This window comes from Psammomys obesus, unplaced genomic scaffold, assembly GCF_907164565.1.
Source record: "Psammomys obesus unplaced genomic scaffold, mPsaObe1.curated_primary_1811, whole genome shotgun sequence".
Taxonomy (NCBI): Eukaryota; Metazoa; Chordata; class Mammalia; order Rodentia; family Muridae; genus Psammomys; species Psammomys obesus.
Window position 1 is genome coordinate 22,779,414 of NW_026596109.1, and position 27,925 is coordinate 22,807,338.

General features: G+C 39.0%; 1 protein-coding gene across 2 annotated transcripts in view; it reads left to right on the forward strand.

Annotated features, from left to right (window-relative positions):
• The window catches only part of Ehbp1 (EH domain binding protein 1), a 244,935-nt gene that overhangs the window by 96,044 nt on the left and 120,966 nt on the right, over positions 1-27,925 (forward strand). Inside the window, exons 8-10 of one of the 2 annotated variants that reach the window (XM_055628756.1) lie at positions 8,822-8,926; positions 9,546-9,668; positions 16,131-16,368. In XM_055628756.1, coding sequence (XP_055484731.1) covers positions 8,822-8,926; positions 9,546-9,668; positions 16,131-16,368 — 466 coding nt within the window. The remainder of the gene's footprint in view (positions 1-8,821; positions 8,927-9,545; positions 9,669-16,130; positions 16,369-27,925) is intronic. The other variant, XM_055628757.1, reaches the window with a different exon arrangement.

Consider the following 27,925-nt stretch of genomic DNA (forward strand, 5'->3'; position numbering starts at 1 on the left):
TGTTAAATTTGTAAATACACACAAAACACAAAACAGGACAGGGGAAAAAGTATCTGGACAAATGACAAGATCCTATTTAGTAAACCTCAACAAAATCAAGGCCACCTAAAACATTTTATATGAAGCAGTAGTAGGGGAACTATAAAATTATAAAGACCCCTGCTATGGTTATTGAAAAGATCATCATGTAGTCAGTTTAGATGTTCAGATTCACATGGCCTAAACAGACCAGACTTAGCCTTGGGTTTACCTGAGAGCCCATTACCTAAGAACAGTAAATCTTCTTCTTTTCTTTTGTCTTGTCTTGTCTTTTTTCTTTTCTTTTCTTCTCTTCTCTTCTCTCTTCTCTTCTCTTCTCTTCTCTTCTCTTCTCTTCTCTTCTCTTCTCTTCTCTTCTCTTCTCTTCTCTTCTTCTTCTCTTCTCTTCTCTTTTCTTTTGTCTTCTACCAACTAGTGACAATTTGGGTTCAAAGAGACAAGATGCACATAGTTAGCAGCAGGTTGTGTTTTTGTTTTGTTTTGTTTGCCTAAAATTTCCTGTGCTGCACAGAACCGGTACTTTTCCAGTAGTTTGATGAGTCCACCTTCAAAGTCCACTGACCGTGCATACCCAGCTCTCCATGGCCAGAGAAGCACAAAGCTGTAGTCTTCTACCCTAGGCTGAGGCCTACCATCCATCTGCAGTACATCAAGCAGGATTCATTTTTACCACAAGCAATGTTGCCTGGGGTTTGCTAATCCATAGTTGATAAAGTTAATTTGGGAGAAGGAAGAGAGAATGACATATTGGCTACTTTCAGGGGAAAGACTCTTAACAGTACAGATGGCAGCAGAGGAGATACCACTTACAGATTTGAAGCTCTAGAATTGAGAATAGTATGACTCAGATTTAGGAGATTAAATGTCCTACTTCTCAGGACTCTGAATCAGGATAAGTAGGTCTTCCACCTTTGATTAGAAGGTTCCATAGAACTAACACGAAACTCTGGTCAGAGAATACATCCATTGATGTGGTTATTTCTATATGAGAATCTACTAGTAGCACCCAGGATGTTCAGATACAAAGTCATTTCTGTGCAATCAGTAACATGATTAAGTTAAATAGCTATGAATTTTGTGAAGTCATTTAAAGGCTAAGAATTTGTAGAGACTCACACCTGTTATGTGGTCATTAATGATGGGAGGTAAGGCTAGAAACAGAAAAATGGGGCATTTCTGACTTCTTGAGCCAGGAAGCTTCTAAGTTCAAATGCTTATAAAAGAAGTTGGAAGGGCTGGGAATAGAAAAGTGGTAGAGTGTTAGCATAGTGAGGCTCTAAATTCGATTCTCCCAATTGAAATCCCAATATCAATTAGAAAAGAAGTTGAAAATCCTAAGAGGAGAAAAAGAGCAGGAATATCTCCATTTTGTCTGGGATTCAGATGTGTTACCTTGGAGAACTGTAAAAGCATCAGAAGACAAACTACAAATCATTCTAGTTTCTGTTCCGCTCAGTCCCCAGCCCTTCCTTGTCTAGTTGCAGCTGAGCACTTAGCTTTCCATCCCAGCATGCAGAGGAGTTTCCACTGACAACCCATTTGACAAGGTCAGGTGGAAGGGAAATGTCCATGAAGCTAGAAACCTAAGCTTTTGGAGGAGAGCTCAGAGACACCCTTCTAAGTATCAGTACAATTTCTGTAGGAGTGTATTTAGTAGTTCAAAGTTAGTTTAACCATGCTTACAAAATAAAGAAAAAAATATCTATCCATCTTAACAGATGCAGAAAGGAGTACTTGACAAAATTGAGCACCTTGTTTCTTAGCAGAGTTTTAATAGCCATGTTTGTTTGCTCTGCATGAGGCCCCTTGACTGAAACTGAGGCAAGCGTGTTTACACTCACTACTTGTGTGTGTCACCTTTATTAGAGTGCCCATGTGTTATAGAAGGTGTGAGATTAGTATGAAACAGCTATGTAGTCCACTTACAAGCAGTGAACGTATGGAAACTAACATAGTATCTCCATTTAAAACAAGTTTAAAAAAATTGTGGGTCACGTGGTGGCAGTGCACGCCTTTAATCCCAGCACTTGTGTAAGCAGAGACAGGTGGATCTCTGTGAGCTCAAGGCCAGCCTGGTCTACAGAGTGAGTTCCAGGACAGCCAGGGCTACACAAAAGAAACTCTGTCTTGACCACTCCCTTCAAAATCCATGGATTACTTAAAAATAAATTAGTGGAAGATGTGAAATCTATATAGCAGTGTAATGCAATATTGAAAGTAATGAGAATTTAAAAAAAAAAAAAAGCTTTAATAAGTGGAGAGATAGTTTGACATTCATAGATTTGAAAACTCAAAATTGTTACTTCTCCCCAAATCAACTTATAGATTCAAGGCTAGTTACAATTCTAGCAGGTCTTAAACCCAGAAATTTAAAAGTTGATTTTAAAATATATGAAGAACCTGGGAACACACTCTCCTGGGGGAGAAATAAAACAGATTAATAGTAATAATAACAACACCAACTTCAAGATTTACTCTAGAGATTTAATAATCAAGATAGTGTAGTGTATTTTTAGGTGGGATAAATAGACGAGCAGGATTAACTGTTGAGAGTTGCATCTCCCAGTCAGCACGTCATTGCAGGAATGAGCAGCCAGTGCTTTGTGCAGTGTGCTATGCTGTTAAGCTCCGACACTTGGTAAGTTAGGTCTTTTAAGTATATCTTGAATATACAATGACTTTATGTGAATTTAAACTCATTGGAAGTCAAGGAACTATCTCTAATAGCCATGAAATTTAAAAAAATTCAATCTTTCCTAACTTGCTAGATAGATTATTAAGAAAATGAATGAGTGATTCATAGATGAGAAAACAGTAGTCAAGCCTGGAATAGCAGCCCTTGCCTCCACTTGCAGCACTGGGGAAGTAGAGGCAGGAGGATCCAGAGTTCAGTGTCATTCTCAGCTGCATAGCAAGTTTGAGGACAGTCTGTACTGCCTGAGACTCCGCCTCAATAAGTAAATAAGTAAGTAAGTAAGCAAGTAAGTTAATAAATAAATAAATAAATAAATAAATAAATAAATAAAATTTTAAAGAGTGAAAATAGCAGTTAGCTATAAAGCATATTTAATATAGATCTCATTTCCAAACTAGGGTTATTTTTAAAATTTCTATAAACTATTTTGATTATATTTTGATATATTATTCTCATCCAAGCCTTTCAGATCTTTCCTCTATTCCCATAATGGATTTGCCTGGAGTGTGGTTGATGTACTCAGCATTACTTCTTGATGAAAACTGATTTTCCTTCTCCTGGCATTTATCAGTTGCCAAGAGATTCTTAGTTAAGGATGAGACTTGGTTTCCATTTCCTGTTTTCTGGCATTTCGTCTGGCTTGAACTTATACAGGTTTTGCGCTTGCTGTCATTGGCTCTGTGAGTTTGTACGTGTACCAGCTCTGTTGTGTCTGGAAAATGCTCTCTCATCACCTCTCTGTACTTAGTGTGCTGGGTCTTGAGGAAGGGGCTGCAATAAGACATGGCAGCTGGGCTAGAATACTCTCGTTGTCCAGTTGTGGGTCTGTGCCGAGAGGAGCCGGAGCGCTGTGCTGATCTACAGGTGTAGCCGTGTGTTGTTGAGGCTCCTTTTATTGCTGTACTCACTTAGAAGAATAGTTTTTACCTTACAGCCCATGAGCTGTGCAGTCTGAAGTTCTTAGCCTCATTAACAGTATATAGACCCCACCTCATGGAGCAGGCCGTAAGTCCAGTCAAAAGAAGTGCTTGGTTCTTCCTTCTTGTTGGCGCCGTTGTTGTGCCAGTGAGGCTGTCCTCCAGGCAGGGCACCATTCTAGCAATGTAGTTGCTGCAGTTACTACTGTAGCCCACAGGATCCCACCTTCCTCCTCTGGTAGCATGTATGGTAACTTCCAGCACGCTGCATGCTGAACAACAGGAGTGAAGCTTCTAGTCGAGCTCCAGGTTATTTCTCCATATTTGATGTCATAATTGTGCCAGTTACAATTTACCTTGGTGAGAGCCAGGCATGGGGTACATACATGCAATCTTAACACCCAGGAGGCTGAGGTATGAAGATCACTGCACATTCAAGGCAAGCCTGAGCTACATAGTGAGACCCTGACTCCAAAACACACAGATACACAGACATTTGCGGACTCAGAGCAGGGTCAATGAGGACGATGAAAAGTGGGCGTGGAGTATGGATGACTGCAACGTGGAGGGAGTTAAGTGTTGAGGATGGGTGAAAATTTACAGAACACGGGGCTGGAGAGATGGGTTGGCAGGGAAGAGCCCTTGTTTGATATTTCAGGGCCTCGCGTTCATTCTGTAGCACTAACTTTGACAGCGTTCACCTGTGACTCTAGCCCCAGTGTAGTCAAAACATTTTCTGGCTTCTATGGTTACACATACATACACACTTTAAAAAAATTACAGGTGCCTATGTTTCTAAGATGTGCTATTTATCTGGGCGGTGGTGGAACACACCTCTAATCCCAGCACTCAGGAGGCAGAGGCAGGTGGATCTCTATGAGTTCGAGGCCAACCTGGTCTACAGAGTGAGCTCCAGGACAGCCAGGGCTACACAGAGAAACCCTGTTTCAAAAGAACAAAAACCAACCAACCAACCAACCAACCAAACAAACAAATCTAAACCAAAACAAACAAAAAAGACATCATGTTTAAGAGACTTGGGTAGAAAGACTGGTCAAACAAGCATGAATAATGGTTGAAGGGCTTAGCTCTGAGGGTGGGAGAGCAACTTTATTGTATATGAGCTGTTAGGAGGGACAGCTGGAGAGGGGCCGATTGAAGATGTAAGGAGAATGAATGTTCCCTAGCGACTTGCCTGCTTGAAGCAGCCTCTGCTTCCCTTCTCCATTCTGATTTGCTGCTATTTGAAAATCGCATTACTAAACCTGTTAGATGTATCCATAAATCAAATGTGTGCAGGCTTAAGCTTTTGAGGAAAGTGACATCTTTTTGACCTTGATCTTTGCCAGGAAGTTGAGGTGTTACTATTTGGGGCTATCTTAAAGTAAGATGTATTGCTACTAAACTAGTTATACTTAAGAGAAGGATGAAGATGACAAGAGTCTCAGGTATGTGCTAGCTTTAGGCAGTTTATCTTTTTCCTTTAACTTAACCTACAGGGTTTCTTAAGAGTAAACAGCCTCCTACTTTCCATGCTGCCTTCCTATTTACAATGTGTTAATCTGTTGGCCAGTTCTATCTTTTAACTTCTAACAGTAAGGAAAAGTCACAAATGACTTGACCCCTTGCTTCGATTGCCTGCCTCTAATTTCTTTCCCTTAGCTGTACAGAGTGAAGCAAGTCGAGGCCAGTAAGCACAGCTCTACAAGTGCTTTGCTCTGGGAGTTGACTGCTCAATCTGAACAGTAGTGTAGGGTAGAATTTTTTCTGCACTATTACACAGCATTGTTAATATTTCTTATGTATGCACATTCCCAGGGAAATAAGGCTTTAATAGGTATACACACACACACACTTACATATATATTGGGCCAGGATGATGTGTTTCTTGTGAACATCTTCCATTTAAAAAAAAATTCATTAACTTAGTTGTAATCTTACTGAAGTTTTTAACATTTTCCAATGAAAAGAAAAATTAATTTGGTGATTTGGAAGAAACAGAAAAGTACTCTTTCAGCAGGATAACTAAGAAGACTAGGTATTTCAGGCTCTAGACCCACGGAGCAACTTCCAGCTGAAGTATTTACATAGGAAGTTTCACAAATTGTTCCCAGCAAAATAGTCCTCGCCATAGTTCCAGGGCTGCTCTCTGCAGTCCCCCAACACCAGGCGGCTGATACAGCATTCACTGCATCTGATGGTGGCTTCCCATAGCTCTCAGAGTGAAGTTCACGGCCGGACATTGCCAGCCTTGTCGCATTGTGCTCTCTGTCCCTGGAGTAAGCCCCAAACACCTCTAATTCCTGAAATAAGTCAAGTTCCCTTTGCTTCCTTTTATGTTCTTTTTGTTTTATGATGGTTATCACAATACTGTTCGGTCGGTGTTAAAACACATCCAAGTAAAACTCCAGGAAGCAGTCCCCTGAGACGGCCTGTCCTAGCTTCACTGAGTGTTGTCTGACCGCTTCCTTGACACCCTCATGTCACAATGGAGCGCAGAGCCGCGGGGGCAGCACTAGCTCAGACGCGGAAGTAGGTAACAAAAGTGCTACTTCCTTGGAGATTTAAAATTTTTGGATTAACATTTATTTAGATTACACATGAGGAATGTAGGTATAGACAATCATGATTACCTCTCCATCCCATTAATATAAGAAAAAAATCCTAGAAGCAAAAATTTTAGGAATGAAGTAAGGATTTACTTAAGCTTTAGATTAAATCCACAAGGCCAGGAAGGACAGGATGATTTGTCATTAATGAAAATAATAGAAAAAATAAATGCTTTGGGTTGTTAACAAAGTAATAGTCACCATTGATTTTAAATATTACCAGGAACATGCTGAGAGGGAGGAAATGTTTGAAACATTTAGAAAAATTATGTTGTAAATAATAGTTTCCTGGAAGACTCACTTTGATGATATTCGAACATATTATACGTAAAACTCCATGGAATATCTTCATGTAGTAAGCATGAAGTAAAACATCCTCAGTGTTTTCTACCGTCCTATGGGATACTTAATTAGTGGTGAGCTTATGCTCTTTGAGATTAGATTTGTAAACATATAATAATTAAAAAAAACTAAGTCTTTGAGTATTGTTTAAAATTTTTCAACAAAGTAGTTACACACTTGGAAATGTAGGCAAATAAACAATACTAATATGCGAGGTGGACACACATATTATAAATATCACCACAGGCCGTTTGCGAGGATTGGCTGATAATATATGTAAAGCCTTTCCTACTGCCTAATGCATCTTAGCTGGTGGCATTATTTGTTTTCTTATTGCTCATTTTTCAAAGTTAATAATATATGACTTGCAAAATTTTCAAAGTTACACAATTAGTAATAAATAAAAAGCTCAGTAATGACTACTAAACACCTGGACATTACTACTCCTCCGACTCATTATGCTTTTATAAAAATCACTGTGTTACAATGATTAGTGGGGAGGAAAGCATGGAATCTGTGAATGAATTTTCCTACTGAATTTGCTGTAACCTGAATTCCAGAGCAAGATTTAAAGCCATGAACCCAGATGGCTGAAGAGATGGCTTGGTGCTTTAGAACGCATGCTCCTCTTCCAGGTGTCTGAGTTCATTCCCAGCACCCACAACCACATGACCCCAGATCCAGAGGATCTGACATTTTCTTGTGGACTTTGTGGCCTTTTGCACTGATCTGTGCACATACTCACACAGTCACACACATTCATACATAGTTAAATAAAAATAATGTTCAAAACTTTTTTTAATGTTTTTAGCACAGGAAGGGCTGGAGAGATGACTTAGTAGGGGAAGGGTGCTGTTGCCAAGCTCAGGACTCACATGATAGAAGAGAGCCAACTCATACAAGTTGTCCTCTGATCTCCACCAGGCTTATGATGATGTACTCATCTACCCTGCCCCCATAAAATAAGTAATTGTAATAAAGTTTTTTTTTTTTTTTTTAAGTATTATCCAGTCAGATACAGTTTTCCCTTTTTGCTGCTTTTCAAATAGGGTCATAGAGTTCAGTTGGGTTTGATTTTGTTTATTCCATGTTTTCAGTGCTTGACTTTCACTCTCTAAAGCAGTTTGACTCAGACAAAATATATTTTCTCATTTGGATATAGGAAATTGATAAGCTTATTGATTTTTATATAAATTTCATTCAAAGACCTATAACATTTCTGAAAGCCTAATATACGTTTAGTTACTTATTAAGTATGTTTCAGTATTACTTATTAGTGTCTTTGTAGAATGAAAATTTTCTGGAGACAATACCATGTCTGTTTCTTTTCATCCTTGTGTGCCAAGCAGAAGCCTTGGCACAGGCTGACAAATAAATATCTGTTCAAACAATTAAGTGTATGAAGGTAATGCTATCACAAACATTCTTTGATTTGCTTCAAATAAAATTTATTGCATACTTAAATTTATAGTGCTGAAGAACAGATGTATTGATATTAAATTTAAACTGCTGTATATTTTTGTTTTCTTCATTTTCCACAAAATGGTATGGACTTGTTTAGTTCATCTTCATATATAACATTGTCCTAGGCTTAGCTTTGGAAATGCTGAGGACTAAGCAGGTGACCCTAGTGAGGCCTTTTTATATTGTTTATGATTCATGTATAAAGATAATTTTCATCTGCAAATAAGTTCTGTGGTTTTCTTCTTTATCCTTGTCTTCAGTCTGTCTTTTATGGGGTAAGTACCGTGCTTTTGGAGGAGAGAATAGTAGCTACTTCCTGTTCTTACTTCTTCCTTGCTGATTTTTAACATAGTAGAACATGAAGAATTACTTTGTGTATTATTCAGATAGAGAAAGTCTTAAATTCTTTAGTTTAAATTAAGAATTTTGCAAGACAAATAGTGACTGACTCTCTGAAGACGTTTATTGCTATTTCTTAGAGTTGTCAAAATCCAGTATAAACCTCTTACATTATTTATTGTTAATGTTTTGTGTTTATTAACATAGTGATTATGCTGCTAATAAAATGTTAACAGTAAAATGATTGCAATACTCTCCAGTTATTGGCCTTTGTTATAATCCATCAAAGTAACATTTCTGAATATATTTCTTGATTAATCAATGTCTCCTGTCTGTTTTTGATAACAGCATGCTTCTACTGGTCTTTAGTTCAGTGACCTGACCTTACATTTGTCTTGACTGGCTTCTGTTTACAGAAATTGTAAACCAGTTGAATGCTCTGAGCAGCTTAGATGAAGATCAAGATGACTGCATAAAGCAAGCAAATATGCCTTCAGCTAAATCAGCCAGTTCCTCTGAAGGTCTAAAGCTCTCCTCCCTCTGCTCTGATTGCCTGTTTACTGTGACTTGCTACGTTCTGACTTCTGTCTGCTTACCTGTCAGTTTTGTCATTGTGTACCTTCTTGAATGTTCTCTTTGGTAATTTGTAGCACACCACCAGGCAACAAGATAGCAAACCTTATCGCTAACAAATTTGCTAGAAAATGTCTTGATATGAGTTATTTTGAATCATCTGCGTGTTTTTAACCACATAGGCTGCTGCTGCTTCACTGAGCTTACTGTTATACATACACTGTCCAGAGTACGCATGTCTGTATTTGCTTAAAAGACTTCTTCTGCAAGTCTATTTAGCACTGGAAAATCAAATTTAGTTGGCATAGCAAGTTTCTTTAGTATAGTTCATTATCTGATATAGTTCCCAAGTTTAATATGTCCCCTTTGGTTTATTTTCAAATATTGGTGTACTACAAAATACTTGAATGGCATTCTGCCACTCATAAAATACTGTCTTATTATTTGCAGGTATTATTAATGTGAATTTCAAATATTTTGATGTGATATTTTGAAATATCTCATGAATTACCAAAACCCATGATTCATTGTAACTGTGATGAGCTTTACACATGCATTTATTTTCAGAACTTATCAACACACTTAACTTTTTGGATGAAGCACAGAAGGAGTTGGCCACTGTGAATACAAATCCTTTTGATGAACCTGATGTAACAGAATTAAATCCATTTGGAGACCCTGACTCAGAAGGTAATATGTTCGTCTCCACACGTGGTCTGCAGTAAAGTGATGACCCCTAATGATGTATTGCTATACCCATAGGTCAGTTCATGGCCTAACCCTTATCTGAGAAGCTTCTTTTTGTAGAAAATTATAATTAACACAAAAACTCTGTGTATAGTTGTGTTTTCTTGCACTGTGAGGGCATTTTTTTTTTCAAAAGGCAGTTTGTTTAAATTATTATTGCACTTAATACTACTTGCAGTTGATCATTTATTAATCCCTCTCTATCATGCTGATGAAAAAGATGGTAAAAGATCTGCTACTGAGATAGTAGTTTACCTGTTGGGTATTTTAAGCCTCCTTGGTGGGCGTACCATGTGAAGCCGCCTTGTGGAACATGCTGATGCGGATGAAATGAGACCGTTTTCTCCTCACTTAGCTGTTGCACTCTGATGTCCAGGGCATCCAGCAGCCAGCTACTTCACGCTGCGAGTTGTGTGTGTGTGATAGTACGGAGCAGAGAAGGAAGAACCACCGCAGTCTTATGCACGCACACACACAAGCGCATGCACACGCCCATGCACACGCCCATGCGTAAGTCCATGCATAAGCCCATGCACAATCCTATTTTGTATGGAGTAAATCCAAAAGTTTTCTCCCTAAATCGTTTTTCTTACCAAGTCATTTTAAACTCTTAATGCTTGAGTAAGGGCTGTTGAAAAGTGAGACTGCTGTTTAATTAAACTCCTTGCTCAGGGTAAACGCAAGAATGATTAGCTACTGTTTACATCTTTTTGCCTGCTCCTATGAAATCTTTACGAGCTTTGAATAATTTGGTGACTGACTGTCAGAGTGGGAAGAGTTGGAGCTTCAGGAATTGCTGCTTCATGGCAGTGTCATTTCAGGGTCCTTTCTTTCTCATTGCTCTCTTTCCTCACTCCAGATTAGTCAGTTTAATTTTGTCTGTGAGCTATAGATTATGAACATATTTAAGATACTAATAATGTCAAAATAGATTTGTAGTAAGTCTGAGAGGCAACCACTTCCAATAGGTTAGATGGTTAAGGCTCGTGAAGCCCAGGGGTCTGGAACTGAGGCGAATGACACGTTGCTCTTGATTATACATTATAGATCTCTGAGTTTGTACGCTTGAAAGTATTATGAAATTTTTTCAAGATGCCAGCATTTAGGCTTTTCATTTCAAAACTAAATATGTAATTTTGCTAAATATATGTGAAACCACCTGTGGGAAGAGTAGTCACATCGTGGACTGTGTGGTGCCCGTATAAGACTGCCGATTTCTATTTGGAAGTAGTGAGCCTTCCTCACTCAGAGTTCGTAGTTAGGTGAAGACAGTTAACAAGACATGGAGCAGCTATTATTCTCTTTACTGTATGCGACTAGAAATCTCAGAATAAGTATTCCCAAATACTTGAGTATTCCCAAGTATTTGCCAATTCAAAATTTGTATCCTCAATAAACGAAAGTGTTTGAAGAAGAAAATGTATTGTAATTTTTTATATTTTTCATTACAGTTTTAATTCTCATTCATTCATTCATTCACCTTTAAAAAATTCAGTACTTCAGTGACTCACTTAAAATTACTGTATTTCTTGCTGTGTATGTGAAATATTCTGAAGTTCTTCATGGCTGGCTATTGTCAGTAAATTGTACCTTGCAGTTTGTCTACTTTATAAAGAAGAACATCTCATTGTTTGAGAATTTCAGATGGTGTATTTTGAACATATATTCCTGTCCTCCAACTCCTCTCAGGTCCTCTCCACCTCTCTACCCACCCAACTTCATGTTCTCTGTCTTAAGAGGTGCACACACATACACTGTGGAGCCCAGGCTGAATTGATGTACCTACTTTTTTGCTTTTGGTTTATAGTTGATAAATTTGCTCAGCTCAGTTTTTATAATTATTATCTTGAAAGTAGAAATAAAAAATTTATTTTTGTTGATCAGTTTTCTGTAGCTTAAGTATTTGTGCTCTAGAATTCGTTAATAAAAAGTTGAGAAATTTCCATGTTCCCTTTCCCTACAGAGGATAGAAAATGCTTTCCTTGCATTATAATAAAAATGTTATCCCAATCTCATGGATCAGTAGGATTAACATAGTGAAAATGGCCACCCTGCCAAAAGCAATCTTTAGATTCAATGCAATTCCCATCAAGATACCAACGCAATTCTTTACAGAACTTGACAGAAAAATTCTCAATTTCATACGGAAGAGCAAAAAACCCAGACTTGCTAAAACAATCCTGTACAGATCTGTAAAGATCTTCTGGAGGCATCGCCATCCCTGATCTCAAGTTGTACTACAGAACAACAGTAATAAAAACTGTGTGGTACTGGTATAGAAACAGAATGGTGGATTAATAGAATTGAATAGAAGACCCAGAAATAGACCCATACACCTATGCATACTTGATTTTTGACAAAGAAGCCAAAACCATACAATGGAGAAAAGATAGCATCTTCAACAATGGTGCTAGTCTAACTGGATATCTACATATAGAAAAATGCAAATAGATCCATACTTATCACCCTGCACAAAACTAAAGTCCAAGTGGATCAAAGACCTCAACAAAAAACCAGACACACTAAATCTATTAGAAATAAAAGTGGTGAAGACCCTTGAACTCATTGGTACAGAAGACAACTTCCTGAACAGAACACCAACAGCACAGGCTCTAAGAGCAGCAATCAGTAATGGACGTCATGAAACCCAAAATCTTCTGTAAAGCAAAGGACACCATCATCAGAACAAAACGACAGCCTACAGACTGGGAAAGAATCTTTACCAACCCTATATCTGACAGAGAGCTATTATCCAGAATATATAAAGAACTCAAGAAGTTAAACACCAACAAATCAAGTAATCCAACTAAAAAATGGGGTACAGAGCTAAAAAGAATTCTTAACAGAGGAATATTGAATGGTAGAGAAACACTTAAAGATATGCTCAATGTTCTTAGTCATCAGGAAAATACAAATCAAAACAACCATGAGATTTCACCTTACACCCAACAGAATGACTAAGATCAAAAACTCAAGTGACAACACATGCTGGAGAGGATGTGAGAAAGGGGAACCCTCCTCCATTTCTGGTGGGAATGTAAACTTGTACAACCACTTTGGAAATCAATCTGGTACTTTTTCAGACAATTAGGAAGATCCAGCTATACCACTCCTAGGCATATATCCAAAAGATGCTCAAGTACACAATAAGGCCATTTGCTCAACCATGTTTGTAGCAGCTTTATTTGTAATAGCCAGAACCTGGAAACAACCCAGATGTCCCTCAGTTGAGGAATGGATACAAAAGTGTGATACATTTACACAATGGAATACTACTCAGCAATGAAAAACAAGGAAATCATGAAATTTACAGGTGAATGGTGGGAACTAGAAAAGATCATCCTAAATGAGGAATCCCAGGAACAGAAAGACACACATGGTATATACTCACTTATAAGTGGATATCAGACATATAATATAGGATAAACATACTAAAATGTGTACACCTAATGAATCTAATCAAGAAGGAGGACACTGGATAAGATGATCAATCCTCATTTAGAAATGCAAACAGGATGGACATTGGAAGAGGGGGGAAACAGGGAACAGGACAGGAGCCTACCACAGAGGGCCTCTGACTCTACCTAGTAGGGTATCAAAGCAGATGCTGAGACTCATAGTCAAACTTTGGACACAGTGCAGGGAATCTTATGAAAGAAGAGGGAAATTGAAAGACCTGGTGGGGACTGGAGCTCTACAAGGAGAGCAACAGAACCAAAAAAAAATCTGGGCCCAGGGCCCTTTTCTGAGACTGATATACCAACCAAGGACCATTCATGGAGATAACCTAGAACCCCTGCACAGATGTAGCTCATGGCAGCTCAGTGTCTAAGTGGGTTCCCTAGTAAGGGAAACAGGGGTTGTCTCTGCCATGAACTCAATGGCCTGCTCTTTGATCACCTCCCCCTGATGGGGGAACAGCCTTACCAGGCCACAGAGGAAGACTATGCACCCAGTCCTGATGAGACCTGATAGGCTAGGGTCAGATGGAAGGGGAGGAGAACCTCCCCTGTCAGTGGACTGGGGGAGGGGCATGGGAGGAGAAAAGGGAGGGAGGGTGGAATTAGGAGGGGCTGAGGGAGGTGGCTACAGCTGGGATGCAAAGTGAATAAATTGTAATAAAAAATAAATAAAAATTTTAAAATGTTAGTAATGTTTCAATAGTATTAAAAGACATCATTGCTAAAACGTTTCTGTATAGTTTTAGCTGTATTTAAATTCATTTCAGTATTTATTATGATTTTATGAATTCTTTTCTAATTATTCCATTTTAATATACAAAATCCTAGCTCAGAGGGGTTTGATTTGGTGAAAAGAAAAAATAAGTTTTCCAGGCTAATTTGTAAAATATAAGTTGTTTGACTCTAAGTTTTGAAAATTGCAAGCTGAGCATGGAAGTTTGGTAGATTGTGGCTATAGTAGCATCTACTTAGGAGGCAGAAGCCAGAGGTCACTTCATCCCAGCAGATTGACACCAACTTGGCCAGTATAAACCTTAGCATTTCAATTAAATGAACGGTGCTGGAGAGATGACTCAGCAAGACAATCACTTGTTTCTATTGAAGAGGCCATGAGATCAGCTTCCAGTGCTGATGCAGCAGCTAATAACCTCTGGAACTGAAACTCTGGGGACCTAATGCTCTCTGTGACCTCCAAGGGCACGAGGCATACAAGTGCTGTGTTGTATGCATGCAGGGAAAAGAATCAATACATAAATAACAGTAATTCTCTAAAGGAGGAAAGACTGGGGCCAGTGGCTCAGCAGATAAAATGCTTGCTGTGCAAACATGAGGACCCGAGTTCAGATCCCCAGCACCTATGTAAAAAACTTGGCATGGGGGTGGAGGTCTGTAATCTTACTGGTGAGAGGCAGAAACAGATGGAGTTCCAGAAAGTCACATAATAATTAGATTAAGTTTCTTGAGATGTTACTTATAAAACGATCGGGGTTTTTTTTTGTTTTTTTTTTTTTTTTTTTTTTTTTGCTGTGATTGTGACAGTGGTAATAATTGGGAGACAGAGGTTAACTAAGATATCTTTCTCTATTGCTCTCCATCCTATTTATTTAATTTATTTTTGAAACAGATTCTCCAATCAGAGCTTACAGTCTAGGCTAGAGTGACAGCCCCTGGGCCCTGCCCCTCTGCATTCCCCGTCCCCACCCCTTGCCCCAGCCCCTGCGCCCCTCAGCGGTTGTGTATTACGCCTGCTGTGTGGCTGCACGGATCCAGACTGAATTTCTGCTTTCTGTTACCTATTTGCTAGAGTTGTCTGGTATAATTTAAATTACTTTTAATATATTATGTTTTTTTGGCTTGCTCTTTGAGAAATGCCTATTTTTATCACCAAAACTGTGTTCAGATTTGTTTTCAAATTAATTTGAGTGTTTTAAAAGTGAATTTAGTGTAGCCTGTTTGTGAGCTACACTATATCATGGTGTGTTCTCCCTCGCACACCCTTTCTCTTCAGAACCGAGGACTGAACCTGGGTCTTTATGCTTGCCGGGCAAGCTCTCTACCACCAAGCTAAGGCCTCAGCCCCACCAGCAGGGTGTTAATACGGCATTCCAACTTGAATTTCCTTGTGCTAGTCTTGTTGATTGGGTTCAAGTTTATTGGCTCTAAGAAGTTTAGCTCTGGATATAAACAGCTCGGTGGCAGAGTGCACAAGCCCCGGTAAGGGCCTACCTGCTGTGGCCACCAGTGATGTGTGAGCACGTGTTGTGCGCAGCCCAGGATAGGTGCTTTGAGGCCTTGGTGGTATGCACGGGCAGAGCCACCAAGTATCACTTAAAAGTATAATCCATTTTTATGCTCTTAAACGCCAAGTTACCGGACTTCATTTGGGGATGGAAAGCTTGGATAGAGGTAAACAGTAATTCTGCACTTCTAAGTAGTTTAGAACCTCTGAAGTTTATATACTGTCTTATTGGTGTTAGACACTCCAAAGACTGTCATGAGGAGGGCTGGAAAGATATCTTTGTCCATTGCTTTCCATCTTATTTTAATAACTAACATAAATTAATGCTCTCACAGAAGACCCTCCTTCATTTCATAGCCCCCATCTCAGGAGGCTTACAATCACTTGTAACTCAAGCTTTTTGAGGATCTAACTCACGTGCATAAACCACATGCACATACATACCTGTGCATGCGCATTTTCAAGGCAGCCATGAGACATTAGCAATCTGAAGAGGCAGTGTTTAAGAGTTCTCTTCCTAAAGACGTAGGCAGAAATCCTGCAGTTTACATTTTGTTGAGCTTCAGGGTTCCCTAGCTCTTCAAAAATATCTACTTGATTCATTATTGCACTCTCTCAACCTTGTAGTTCATTAATTCAAGAATGCCTATTATTGAAAACATTATATGCTGATCTTTTAACCCGTCTTTTACTGTTGTTTTATAGAACCAATCACTGAAACAACTTCACCTAAAAAACCAGAAGAATCTTTTTATAATAACAGCTGTCATCCCTTTAAAGGCGCCCGGACTCCACAATACTTGAACCCATTTGATGAACCAGAGACTTTTGTACTGATAAAGGATTCTCCACCCCAGTCTACAAGAAGAAAAAACCTAAGACCTGTGGACATGAGCAAGTACCTTTATGCTGATACTTCGAAAAGTGAAGAAGAATTAGATGAGTAAGTACATTCCTTTTATTTTGTTATCGACACAATTAGCCTGTATATTAATGTAAGGAGACCCTTCTGAAATATAACTAGATATGTTAAAATGTTCATATGCATTGTATGAGTTAGCATGTTACTTTCCCTGCTACCAGGACTTCTTTTGAAAATACTTTTTCAGTAAGATTTTCTTTGTTTTATAGGGTTTTTTTTTTTTTAGCATGTCTTATGTAAGTACAGTGTATTATATCATTTCTACCTTTTCTTTTACTCCTGTCTCAAATGCATGTCCTTTTCTTTTGTAAGTACATCCACAACAACAACAACAAAGATCCACCAAGTCTAATTAGTGCTGGCTATATCTGCAGCAGTTCATGGCTGATCACTTAGGTCTGCGCAACCTCTTGTCCCAGGAGGAAACTAACCCTTCCTCCCTGTCTTCCTTCCCTCAGTTGCCACTGAACGCCTATAACTCAGCTTGGGGTGGGGCCTTGTGAGCATTCTCTCCTTCCATGTTGTAATGGTGTGCTCTTGTGCAGGCTACAGTGTTGTTGAGAGTTAGGGGACCAGCACCCCTGCTGTTTCCAGAAGACAGTGTCTCACAGCGGTCCTTCTGGCCATCAGAAGTCTTTCACTTTTAACCTTTATTTTCTTCATAAAGGTATATGTCTGCCTACCTTACACACCAGATATGGGAGACTGTGGAATCCAATTGTATTTACTCACTGAAACTGTTGTAAATGGCATTTAGGTGCTTTTGATTGAAAACTGTAGGCATTTACTTCAATTGTGCTGCAGTTCTGTTGTAGGAATCATAGAATTATGTATGATACTGATTTGATGAGAATATTTGTTCAGCACATAACAGCACAATCCCAGCATTTCTAAGCAGAGGCCATCACCAGCTTAGTATGACTAGGCAGTGTAATCATGGCTGCCATTTTGCTCAAGTCTAGGAGTTCATAGTACAGTCTGCAGTTGCACAGTGCCAGTGGTTATGGCCCTGAGTTCATTTAAAGACCACCAACTAAGCTTTTACTTTTAGCCACGGTAACATGGATTGGGTTTCACATTCAGGCTTAAGAAAAGAAAGGGAATGAAATCTTTGAAACAGTGCTTTTGAGACACTGAACATAAACTGCAAGGGACATGGGTCCCACAGATTGTTCTTTCAAGCTCATATCTCAGAATGTATCCAGCCTTTTAGTGGTTAAAAGATTTGCACAGACCCCAGCAGTCTCCCTGAACTGGGGACAGATAATTTGGGTCTGCACAGCTGGCACCAACAGTAGTAAACGGGAATCTGCAAACTGAGCTCCAGAGAGGAGATGGGCCCTTCTTGGATTTTTTAGTTGAGTGTCGATTGGAGCATACATGTGTGTGAACGTCTGTGAAAAAGAAGCACACGAACAATTGTAGGAGACTTTTCAGGATGGAGTGTAATCTGTGTTCTCCACTGAACAGGAAGAGTTTTTAAACCATAAGACATGAGGTGGGGTGCTCAGACGTCTGTCACTTCAGCTACACCAACACCGAAAGTTCAGTGCCAGGGTCGGAAGAGTCAGACTGACTTTAAATAGGTTAAATGGACTGTATTCCACACCAGCGTAAAAATATTTAAGGAAACAAACAAATATGTGGCACTCCAAATGTAAATTTCGTAATTTCTGACAAATCTATCAGGCGAGTAAACAAACAATAAGAGTGTCATGAGAAAATTGAGTCACTGAATGTGGGTGCAGAGACGGGATGGGCGACAGAACTCATTAACATGTGCATGGGAGTGCACGTGTGTGTAATCTCTTCCAAAACAGATTTTAGTTCTATAACATGCTACAAAGTAACAAGCATGGCTGCACCAAGCAGAGAGGCTGGAAAATGGAGGCGGTTTCACTGCACGCGCCCACACATTGTGACCTGAGCATACATCTTCATTTTACAGATAGCCTAACTGTTTATGTAGAGAACCACAAGAGTCTCCACAAAGGTACTAGAACTGAAAACTAAACTAGCACGGTTACAGGATAGAACATAAATACTCCAATTCAGTCACATTTATTTGTAATGACAACCACCAGAAGTAGACATTTAGAACTACTGTTCAGAGAGAATGAGAACGTAGCCTAGGAGCAACACACGTGCAAGGGCCTGGGTTTGAGCCCCAGAACCAAAATGAAAATAATAATTGTAAAAGCACCTAAGATAGAGCAGACAAACAAAAGAGCAGTAAATTATAACAACGACGATTAATGTCTGTACACTGAGAACAATTCTGAAAAAAATGAAAAATTTGCTATTGAATGAACTTCAGATAATATATTGAATGTATATTTATATATTTAAGTATTTTGTATTTTCTTCAAATGTAAATGCAATATGGATTACAGTATCAAAATATAACTTCTGCTTTTTGTTATGCTTTAGTAAATAGGTCATCATTTTTTTTTCCACAAAATTGATTGTACTTATCAAGAAAAAAATATTTATTCCCCCAAAGCATGTCTCAGAAAAATCTGTGATAATTGCTTTTATTATCAATACATTAAAACTTAGAAACTCTTAAAAAAATTTGTAGGAGATGTAAATTATAGTGAGAGAAATGGACTGAGTACTGTTTTGGTCAGAGCTAGAAGGCAGGGGAGCCTGCGAGGAGTGGTCTGGAAAGAAAACTGGTGAGAATGGATCACTCTTTTCTTATTGCGGCAATCAGTGTTCACACTTATGTGAAGGCTGCCTCATTGTACTCAGGTTTAGACCACTCATTTTGTATTATTGGCACTTAAATTTGTCTAGATAGGAATAAAAATTTTAATTTTATTATAAGGAATATATCACACGAGTCACTCCCTGCCCAAAATTCGTGGGCTTGGAGTAACTTTGATGTAAATAATTGGTAGGGGACAGAGGAGATCTGTAAAATGTTTAATCATAAGTAACATAATAATAAAAAGCATAATGATATGTTTACTTGAAGTGGGTCTCTGCTTTACTTGGAAAAATGAACTCAGTTGTTAATATTTAAATATTGGAAATTTAATAGGAAAAATCTTTAAAGTAGAAGATGTAAGTTAAAATGATGATTTAAAAAAAAAAAAAAACGCATTTGAGCAACTTCCCTAGGGTCTTCCTTGTTGGTTAGCTTCTTTAGGACTATAGATTTTAGTATGTTTATCCTGTTTTATATGGCTAATATCCATTTATGAGTGAGTATATACCATGTGTGTCTTTCTGCTTCTGGGATACCTCACTTGAGATGATCTTTTGTAGTTCCCACCATTTGACTGCAAATTTCATGATTTCCTTGTTTTTAATTGCTGAGTAGTATTCCATTGTGTAAATGTACCACAATTGTATCCATTCCTCAATTGAGGGACATCTGGGTGTTTCCAGACTCCAGCTATTACAAATAAAGCTGCTATGAACGTGGTTGAGCAATGTCCTTGTGTTCTTGAGCATCTTTTGGATATATGCCTAGGAGTGGTATAGCTGGATCTTGAGGTAGCACTATTCCTAACTTTCCGAGGAGGCACCAGATTGATTTCCAAAGTGGGTCAAATAGAAGGGGAGGAGGACCTCCTCTATCAGTGGACTAGGGGAGGGGCATAGGGGGAAAGAGGGAGGAATGGTGGAATTAGGAGATGAGGGAGGGGCTTACAGTGGGGATATAAATTGAATACATTGTAATAAATGATGATAATAAATCTTCAAAAACCTCATTTGATAAATGAAAGTTTAGAAATTCGATTTGTGTATGGGGAGAAACGTACCCTTCTACTGGGTAGTCAGCTCACAGTGTGAGGAATGTCTCCTTCCAGCACCTGCATTTTCCAGTAGATGTTTATTTCCCTGTTAGCAAGGACCAGCAGAGTTGGTCTAAAACCACATCAAGATAGCAACGATTGGGACCACAGGGACTGTTGACTGGGAGAAAAGATTACCTAAGGAAACGGCACAGTCCAACTTTAAATGTTTGGGGGCTTTTGTGTGATAGAGTGAAACCATTCACACAGATACACGGGCTAACATGTACACACATGTACACACTCACGGACACACAGATTTATCCACATGTGCACATGCTGGTCTGCACACACATGCTCAGGTCAGGTACACACACATGCACATACACAGAGGGCCGCGGAGGAGACTCTTACATATGCTTATGATGCTATGGCTACGTTTTGAGAAAAACTGTCTCCTCCTTAAGTACTTAGAGTTATGACATAAAATCATTGTATTCCAAACCCAGGTCAAAAGACTGGCTCACATTATTATGCTTGTTTTCTTTGAACAGCTAATGTGTGATCAAAATGGAGTTTCTCATGGGTGGTGTAGGAGCTGAGTAATAGCCACACACCTAGAGTACTTGAGAGTAAATGCAAGCTCTAAAGGCAAGTATGCAGTCCTTCCCAGCCACGTGAATATTACACAACGCATGCACACACACCCTGCTGTCGCCTATTGACAAATTAAGGAGACAGCAGTGTTTACTTAAACATTTTTAAATGCCTCTGTAAAAACTAAAGTCAGAACGCTAGGTGTTCCCTTTGACCAAAGTCAGCCTTTTAAAGGTGTTCTAAATTGCTCAATCACCTGGGGTTAGCAGTGAGAATCCATCAAAAAGCCTTTTTTAAAATTATACACAGAAGTTCTAAACATTGCACTTCCACTGTTCAGCTTCCAGAAGAACTTAGGTGGTATTTAATTCTTGGTAATTCTCATCTTTTGTTCTCTGAAAGTTTGTATAATTCAGCAACACAAATCTTCCACATTCTGTCTTTACCTCAGTAATAAACTTATGACCTTTTACCAAGTAAAAGCTGTTGTGACTCATTTTCCATCACCAAGTTCTTCCTGCATCGTGTGAGCTAACCTTGTACAGGTACTGATGAACAGCGCCTACACTTTGATGTGCGAAGCAGGCTGCAGTGCCCAGCAGACCCATCAGCACCTGGAGAAGGTGTGTCCTTACACAAAAGACCCACCCAGGGTTCTCAGGTGTCTGTGTTTTTGACGGCTGTTCGGTTTTTGTGGCAAGATGGAAGCTAATAAGGCTTACGGCATTTATGAAGTGCGTTGTTTTTCTTGTTTTTGTTTTTGTTTTGTTTTGGTTTTTTCCAATGCAAATGCAGTAGGGTCTTTATTTTTTAAAAATTTTTAAATTTATTATTATTATATTTTATTTTATTAGTTACACTTTATTCACTTTGTATCCCCCCAGAAGCCCCTCCCTCCTCCCCTCCTGGTTCTACCCTCCCTCCCCCTTCTTCACCCATGCCCCTCCTTAAGTCCACTGATAGGGGAGGTCCTCCTCTCCTTCCTTCTGATCTTAGTCTATCAAATCTCATCAGGAATGGCTGCATTGTCATCTTCTGTGGCCTGGTAAGGCTGCTCCCTCCTCAGGGGGGGGTGATCAAAGAGCAGGCCAATCAGATTATGGCAGAGGCAGTCCCTCTTCCCATTACTATGGAACCCACTTGGATACTGAACTGCCATGGGCTACATCTGTGCAGGGGTTCTAGGTTATCTCCATGCATGGTACTTGGTTGGAGTATGAGCCTCTGGGAAGACCCCTGGGTTCAAGTTTTCTGGTTCTGTTGCTCTCCTTGTGGAGTTCCTGTCCTCTCCAGATCTTACTATTTCCCACTTCTTACATAAGATTCCATGCACACTGCCCAACAGCTGGCCATAAGTCTCAGCATCTGCTTTGATAGTCTGCAGGGCAGAGCCTTTCAGAGGCCCTCTGTGGCAGGCTCTTAACTTGTTTCCTGTTTTCTTCTTCTGATATCCATCCTCTTTGCCTTTCAGGACGGGGATTGAGCCTTATAACCACAGTCCTCCCTCTTGATTAGTTTCTTTAGATGTACAGATTTTAGTAGGTTTATCCTATATTATATGTCTATATGAGTGAGTATATACCATGTGTGTCTTTCTGCTTCTGGGACAGCTCACTCAGGACGATCCTTTCCAGCTCCCACCATTTACCTGCAAATTTCATGATTTCCTTGTATTTCATTGCTGGGTAATACTCCATTGTGTAGATGTACCACAATTTCTGCATCCATTCTTCAGTTGAGGGGCATCTGGGTTGTTTCCAGCTTCTGGCTATTACAAATAAAGCTGCTACAAACATGGTTGAGCAAATGGCCTTATTGTGTACTTGAGTCTCTTTTGGATATATGCCTAGGAGTGGTATGGCTAGAAATTGAGGAAGCACTATTCCTAGTTGTCTGAGAAAGTGCTAGATTGATTTCCAGAGTGGTTGTACAAGTTTACATTCCTACCAGCAATGGAGGAGGGTTCCCCTTTCTCTACAACCCCTCCAGCATGTGTTGTCCCTTGAGTTTTTGATCTTGGCCATTTTGATGGGTGTAAGGTGAAATCTCAGGGTCGTTTTGATTTGCATTTCTCTAATGGCTAATGTCGTTGAGCATTTCTTTAAGTGTTTCTCTGCCATTCGATATTCCTCTACAGAGAGTTCTCTGTTTAGCTCTGTTCCCCATTTTTTAATTGGATTAATTGGTTTGTTGCTTTTCAGCTTCTTTAGTTCTTTATATATCCTGGATATTAGCCCTCTGTCAGATAAAGGGTTGGTAAAGATTCTTTCTCAATCCGTAGGCAGTCGTTTTGTTTTGATGACGGTGTCCTTTGCTTTACAGAAGCTTTTCAGCTTCATGAAGTCCCATTTATTGATTGTTGCTCTTAAGAGTCTGTGCTGTTGGTGTTCTATTCAGGAAGTTGTCTCCTGTACCAATGAGTTCTACAGTTTTCCCCACTTTTTCTTCCAACTGATTCAATGTGTCTGGTTTTTTTGTTGAGGTTTTTGATCCACTTGGACTTTAGTTTTGTGCAGGGTGATAAGTATGGATCTATTTGCATTTTTCTACATGTAGACATCCAGTTAGACCAGCACCATTTGTTGAAGATGCTATCTTTTCTCCATTGTATGGTTTTGGCATCTTTGTCAAAGATCAGGTGTCCATAAGTGTGTGGGTTTATTTCTGGGTCTTCTGTTCGGTTCCATTGATCCACCATTCTCTTTCTATGCCAGTACCATGCAGTTTTTATTACTGTTGCTCTATAGTACAGCTTAAGATCAGGGATGGAGATACCTCCAGAAGATCTTTTATTGTAGAGGACTGTTTTAGCAAGTCTGGGTTTCTTGTTATTCCAAATGAAGTTGAGAATTTTTCTTTCCAGGTCTGTAAAGAATTGTGTTGGTAATTTGATGGGAATTGCATTGAATCTGTAGATTGCTTTTGGTAAGATGGCCATTTTTACTGTGTTAATTCTGCCAAGCCATGAGCATGGGAGATCTTTCCATCTTCTGATATCTTCTTCTAATTGTTTCTTCAGAGACTTGAAATTTTTTTCATACAAGTCTTTGACTTGCTTGGTTAGGGTTACACCAAGGTACTTTATGTCATTTGTGGGTATTGTGAAGGGTGTTGTTTCCTTAATTTCTTTCTCAGCCCTTTTGTCTTTTGGATACAGGAGGGCTACTGATTTTTTTGAGTTAATTTTGTATCTGGCCACTTTGCTGAAGGTGTTTTATCAGCTGTAGGAGTTCCCTGGTAGAGTTTTTGGGGTCACTCGGGTATACTATCATATCATCTGCAAATAGTGATACTCTTGACTTCTTCCTTTTTAATTTGTATCCCCTTGATCTCCTTCAACTGTCTTATTGCTCTAGAAAGGACTTCCAGAACTACGTTGAATAGAAATGGAGAGAGTGGGCAGCCTTGCCTGTCCCTGATTTCAGTGGGATTGCTTTAAGTTTGTCTTCGTTCAGTTTGATGTTGGCTATAGGCTTGCTGTATATTGCCGTTACTATGTTTAGATATTTGCCTTGTATCCCTGATCTCTCCAATACTTTAAACATTGAACGGATGTTGGATTTTGTCAAATGCTTTTTCAGCATCTAGGGAGATTATCATGTGGTTTGTTTCTTTCAATTTGTTAATATGGTGGATCATGTTGATGGATTTCCGTATATTGAACCACCCCTGCATGCCTGGGATGAAGCCTACTTGGTCATAGTGGATGATATCTTTGATGTGTTCTTGTATTCGGTTTGCAAGTATTTTGTTGAGTATTTTTTCATCAATGTTCATAAGGGAGATTGGCCTGAAATTCTCTTTCTTTGTTGGGTCTTTGTGAGGTTTAGGTACCAAGGTGACTGTGGCTTCATAGAATGAGTTTGGTAATGTTCCTTCTGTTTCTATTTTGTGGAATAGTTTGAAGAGAACTGGAGTTAGCTCTTCTTTGAAGGTCTGGTTGAATTCTGTGCTGAAACCATCTGGTCCTAGGCTTTTTTTGGATGGGAGACTTTCGATGACCACTTCTATTTCCTTGGGGGATATAGGACTATTTAATTGATTTGCCTGGTCCTGATTCAACATTTGTAAGTAGAATTGGTCAAGAAAATTGTCCATTTCATTTAGATTTTCAAATTTTGCGGCATATAGACTTTTGAAGCAAGTCCTAATGATTGTTTGGATTTCCACAGTGTCTATAGTTATGTCCCCCTTTCCATTTCTGATTTTGTTGATTTGGATGGTGTCTCTCTGCTTTTTAGTTAGCTTGGCTAAGGGTTTGTTTATCTTGTTTTTCTCAAAGAACCAGCTCTTGGTTTCATTGATTATTTGAATTGTTTTATTCATTTCTAATTAATTGTTCTCAGCCCTGCGGTTGATTATTTCCAGTCTCTTTGGTGTGTCTGCTTCTTCTTTTTCTAGGGCTCTTAAGTGAGCCATTAAGTTGCTTGAATGAGCTGTCTCAAATTTCTTCTTGAAGGCACTTAGTGCTATGAACTTTCCTCTTAGCACTGCTTTCATTGTGTCCCACAAGTTTGGGTATGTTGTGTCTTCATATTCATTAAGTTCTAGGACGACTTTAATTTCTTTCTTATTTCTTCCCTGTTCCAGCTGTCATTTAGTAGCAAGTTATTCAGTTTCTATGTGTGTGTAGGCTTTTTGCTATTTCTGTTGTTTTTGAGGTCCAGCTTTATTCCATGGTGATCAGACAGGATACAAGGGATTATTTCAATCTTCTTGTATCTGTTGAGGCTCCCTTTGTGACCTACTATATGTTCTATTTTGGGGAAGGTTCCATGAGGTGCTGAGAAGAAGGTAAATTCTTTTGTGTTTGAGTGTAAGGTTCTGTAAATGTCTGTTAGGTCCATTTGATTCATGACCTCTGTTAGAGAGATTGTTTCTTTGTTTAATTTCTGTTTTGTTGACCTGTCCTTTGTTGAGAGTGGGTATTGAAGTCTCCCACTATTAATATGTGGGGATCTATGTGTGGTTTAAGTTTTATCAATGTTTCTTTTACAAATGTGGGTGCCCTTGTATTTGGGGCATAGATGTTCAGGATTGTGATGTCTTTCTGGTGGAATTTTCCCTTGATGAGTATGAAGTGTCCTTCCCCATCTCTTTTGATTAATTTTGGTTGAAAGTCTATTTTATCAGATACTAGAATGGCTACTCCTGCTTGCTTCTTGGGTCCATTTGCTTGGAAAGCCGTCTTCCAACCCTTTACCCTCAGGTAATGTCTATCTTTGTGACTTAGGTGTGTTTCTTGTATGCAACAGATTGCTGGGTCTTGTTTACGCATCCATTCTGTTAGTCTGTGTCTTTTTATTGGAGAATTGAGTCCATTGATGTTGAGAGAGATTAATGACCAGTGGTTGTTAGATCCTGTGATTTTGATGTTGGCTGTGGTCATAAGGTTGTGTGCTTAGTTGCTTTTTGTTTTACTGTAGTGAGGTTAATTATTTCCTGTGTTTTCTTGAAAGTAGCTAGTTTTCTTGGGTTGTATTTTCCCTTCTAGTGTCTTCTGTAATGCTGGATTTGTGTGTAGGTATTATTGAAATTTGTTTTTGTCATTGTTTCTGGTTCCTTTTAAGAATCCATATGCAGTCATTTCTGGTATGATGTGTGTCATTTTAATTTTTTCAAGGAAGCCCCTCATTGAATTTTTTTCATCTACATATAGCCATTTTAATTAATTTACATTGCTTTCCAGTGAAACATTTTCAAGAGAAAAAGACTATAGATTTTATTATACCCTTTTTGATTTTCAGTATATTTTACTTAATCCTTTTTGGATCTAACCAACATTGCTAATCTTTCTACAATTTAAGACAATAAATAATGTCATTTAAATTTGTTTTTATTTTTCTACTTATTTACTGTTTTTCAATGGACAGAAAGTTTAATGGTATCACTCACCTATTATTCAAGTGCATAATACAAAGGTAAAAATTATTTTCTGCTCAGTGATACAGAGAGTACCAAAATAGACAAACTCTTTTGCCTCCCCATATGCACAATAATACATTTAATAAAATGTGTCAGTCGAATATACAAGATCTTTGCAATACTAAAAAGAAAAATTTATGAATTATGACCGCAGTAGAGGAATTTCACAGCAAAGGCATTAAAAGGAGTTTCAGTAAAATCTTAGAAGGAAATTCCCTAAATCTAGGAAAAGAGATGCCTCTGCGAGTAGAACACAAAATAAACAATACCAGAAGAGAAACTCTCCACATCCTATTATATCCAAAACAGGAAATACTCAAACTGAGAGTGCATTGACAGGAAAGGGGAGTGACATACAAAGTCAGACCCATCAGAACAACAGCTGGTTTTTTTTCCATTTTTAAAACTTGTGCATTCGCCAATTAAAATCATTTGAACAAAACAGAAGTACTCTCACTGACCTGCATTTTTCCAGCTGCAGGAGACGGTGAGTTGCCTTGAGTTCTAATCTAGATTTCAGCATTTTCCTTGAGCATGCACATTTTGTTCCTTCTGTGACTGGCAGGTGGGAGGTGAAGACCAATGTTCATTCTCTGCCGTGCTGATGCTTTGATATGAAAAGGCAGCACAGCCCTTTCAACCTACAGAGTTGTGGTGTTTTGCAACAGTGTTCCCCATAGGCTTATGTTTGAATGCATGGTTTCTAGTTAGTTGCTGGAGCTGTTTGGGAAGGATTAGGAGCTGTGGCTTTGTTGGGGAAGGGTGTCACTGGTGGTGGGCTTTGAGGTTACGAAGGCCCAGGGTAGGCCCAGAGTCTGTCTGTCTGTCTGTCTGTCTCTTTCTCTGTCTACAATAAAAGTTACGAAACACTCAAAATGAGTAAAGTAATAAGACAATGCTCATGAAATGTACAGTGTGTATTGATGGTGCTTGCTTCATGGTTCACCAACTTGCTTCTTCTTTTGAAGGCAAAGCATTTTTCTCCTGCATTTCTGTCTTCTTCAGTTTCAACTTACCTGTCTCAGTTTCAGCCATTCAGGTTGTCAGAGCTGGTTGTGGAAGGAGTGGAGTGAGGTGTGTGAATGAGAAAAGTCGCACCTGCTCAGTAGCCCAGTGACCGCTGTGGAGTGTTGACAGCTGAGTTTAATAGAACCTCTAAAATCCAAAAGGATATGGAAGGGTGCATTTCAAAGTTCTTAGAATCGTATCAGTCAATCTGTACTTTTATATCCCACAAAACTCTCATAAATTGAAGAAGGAAAAACTTTATATGACAAAAATAGTTAAAGCTACTGTAACTACTAGCCAGC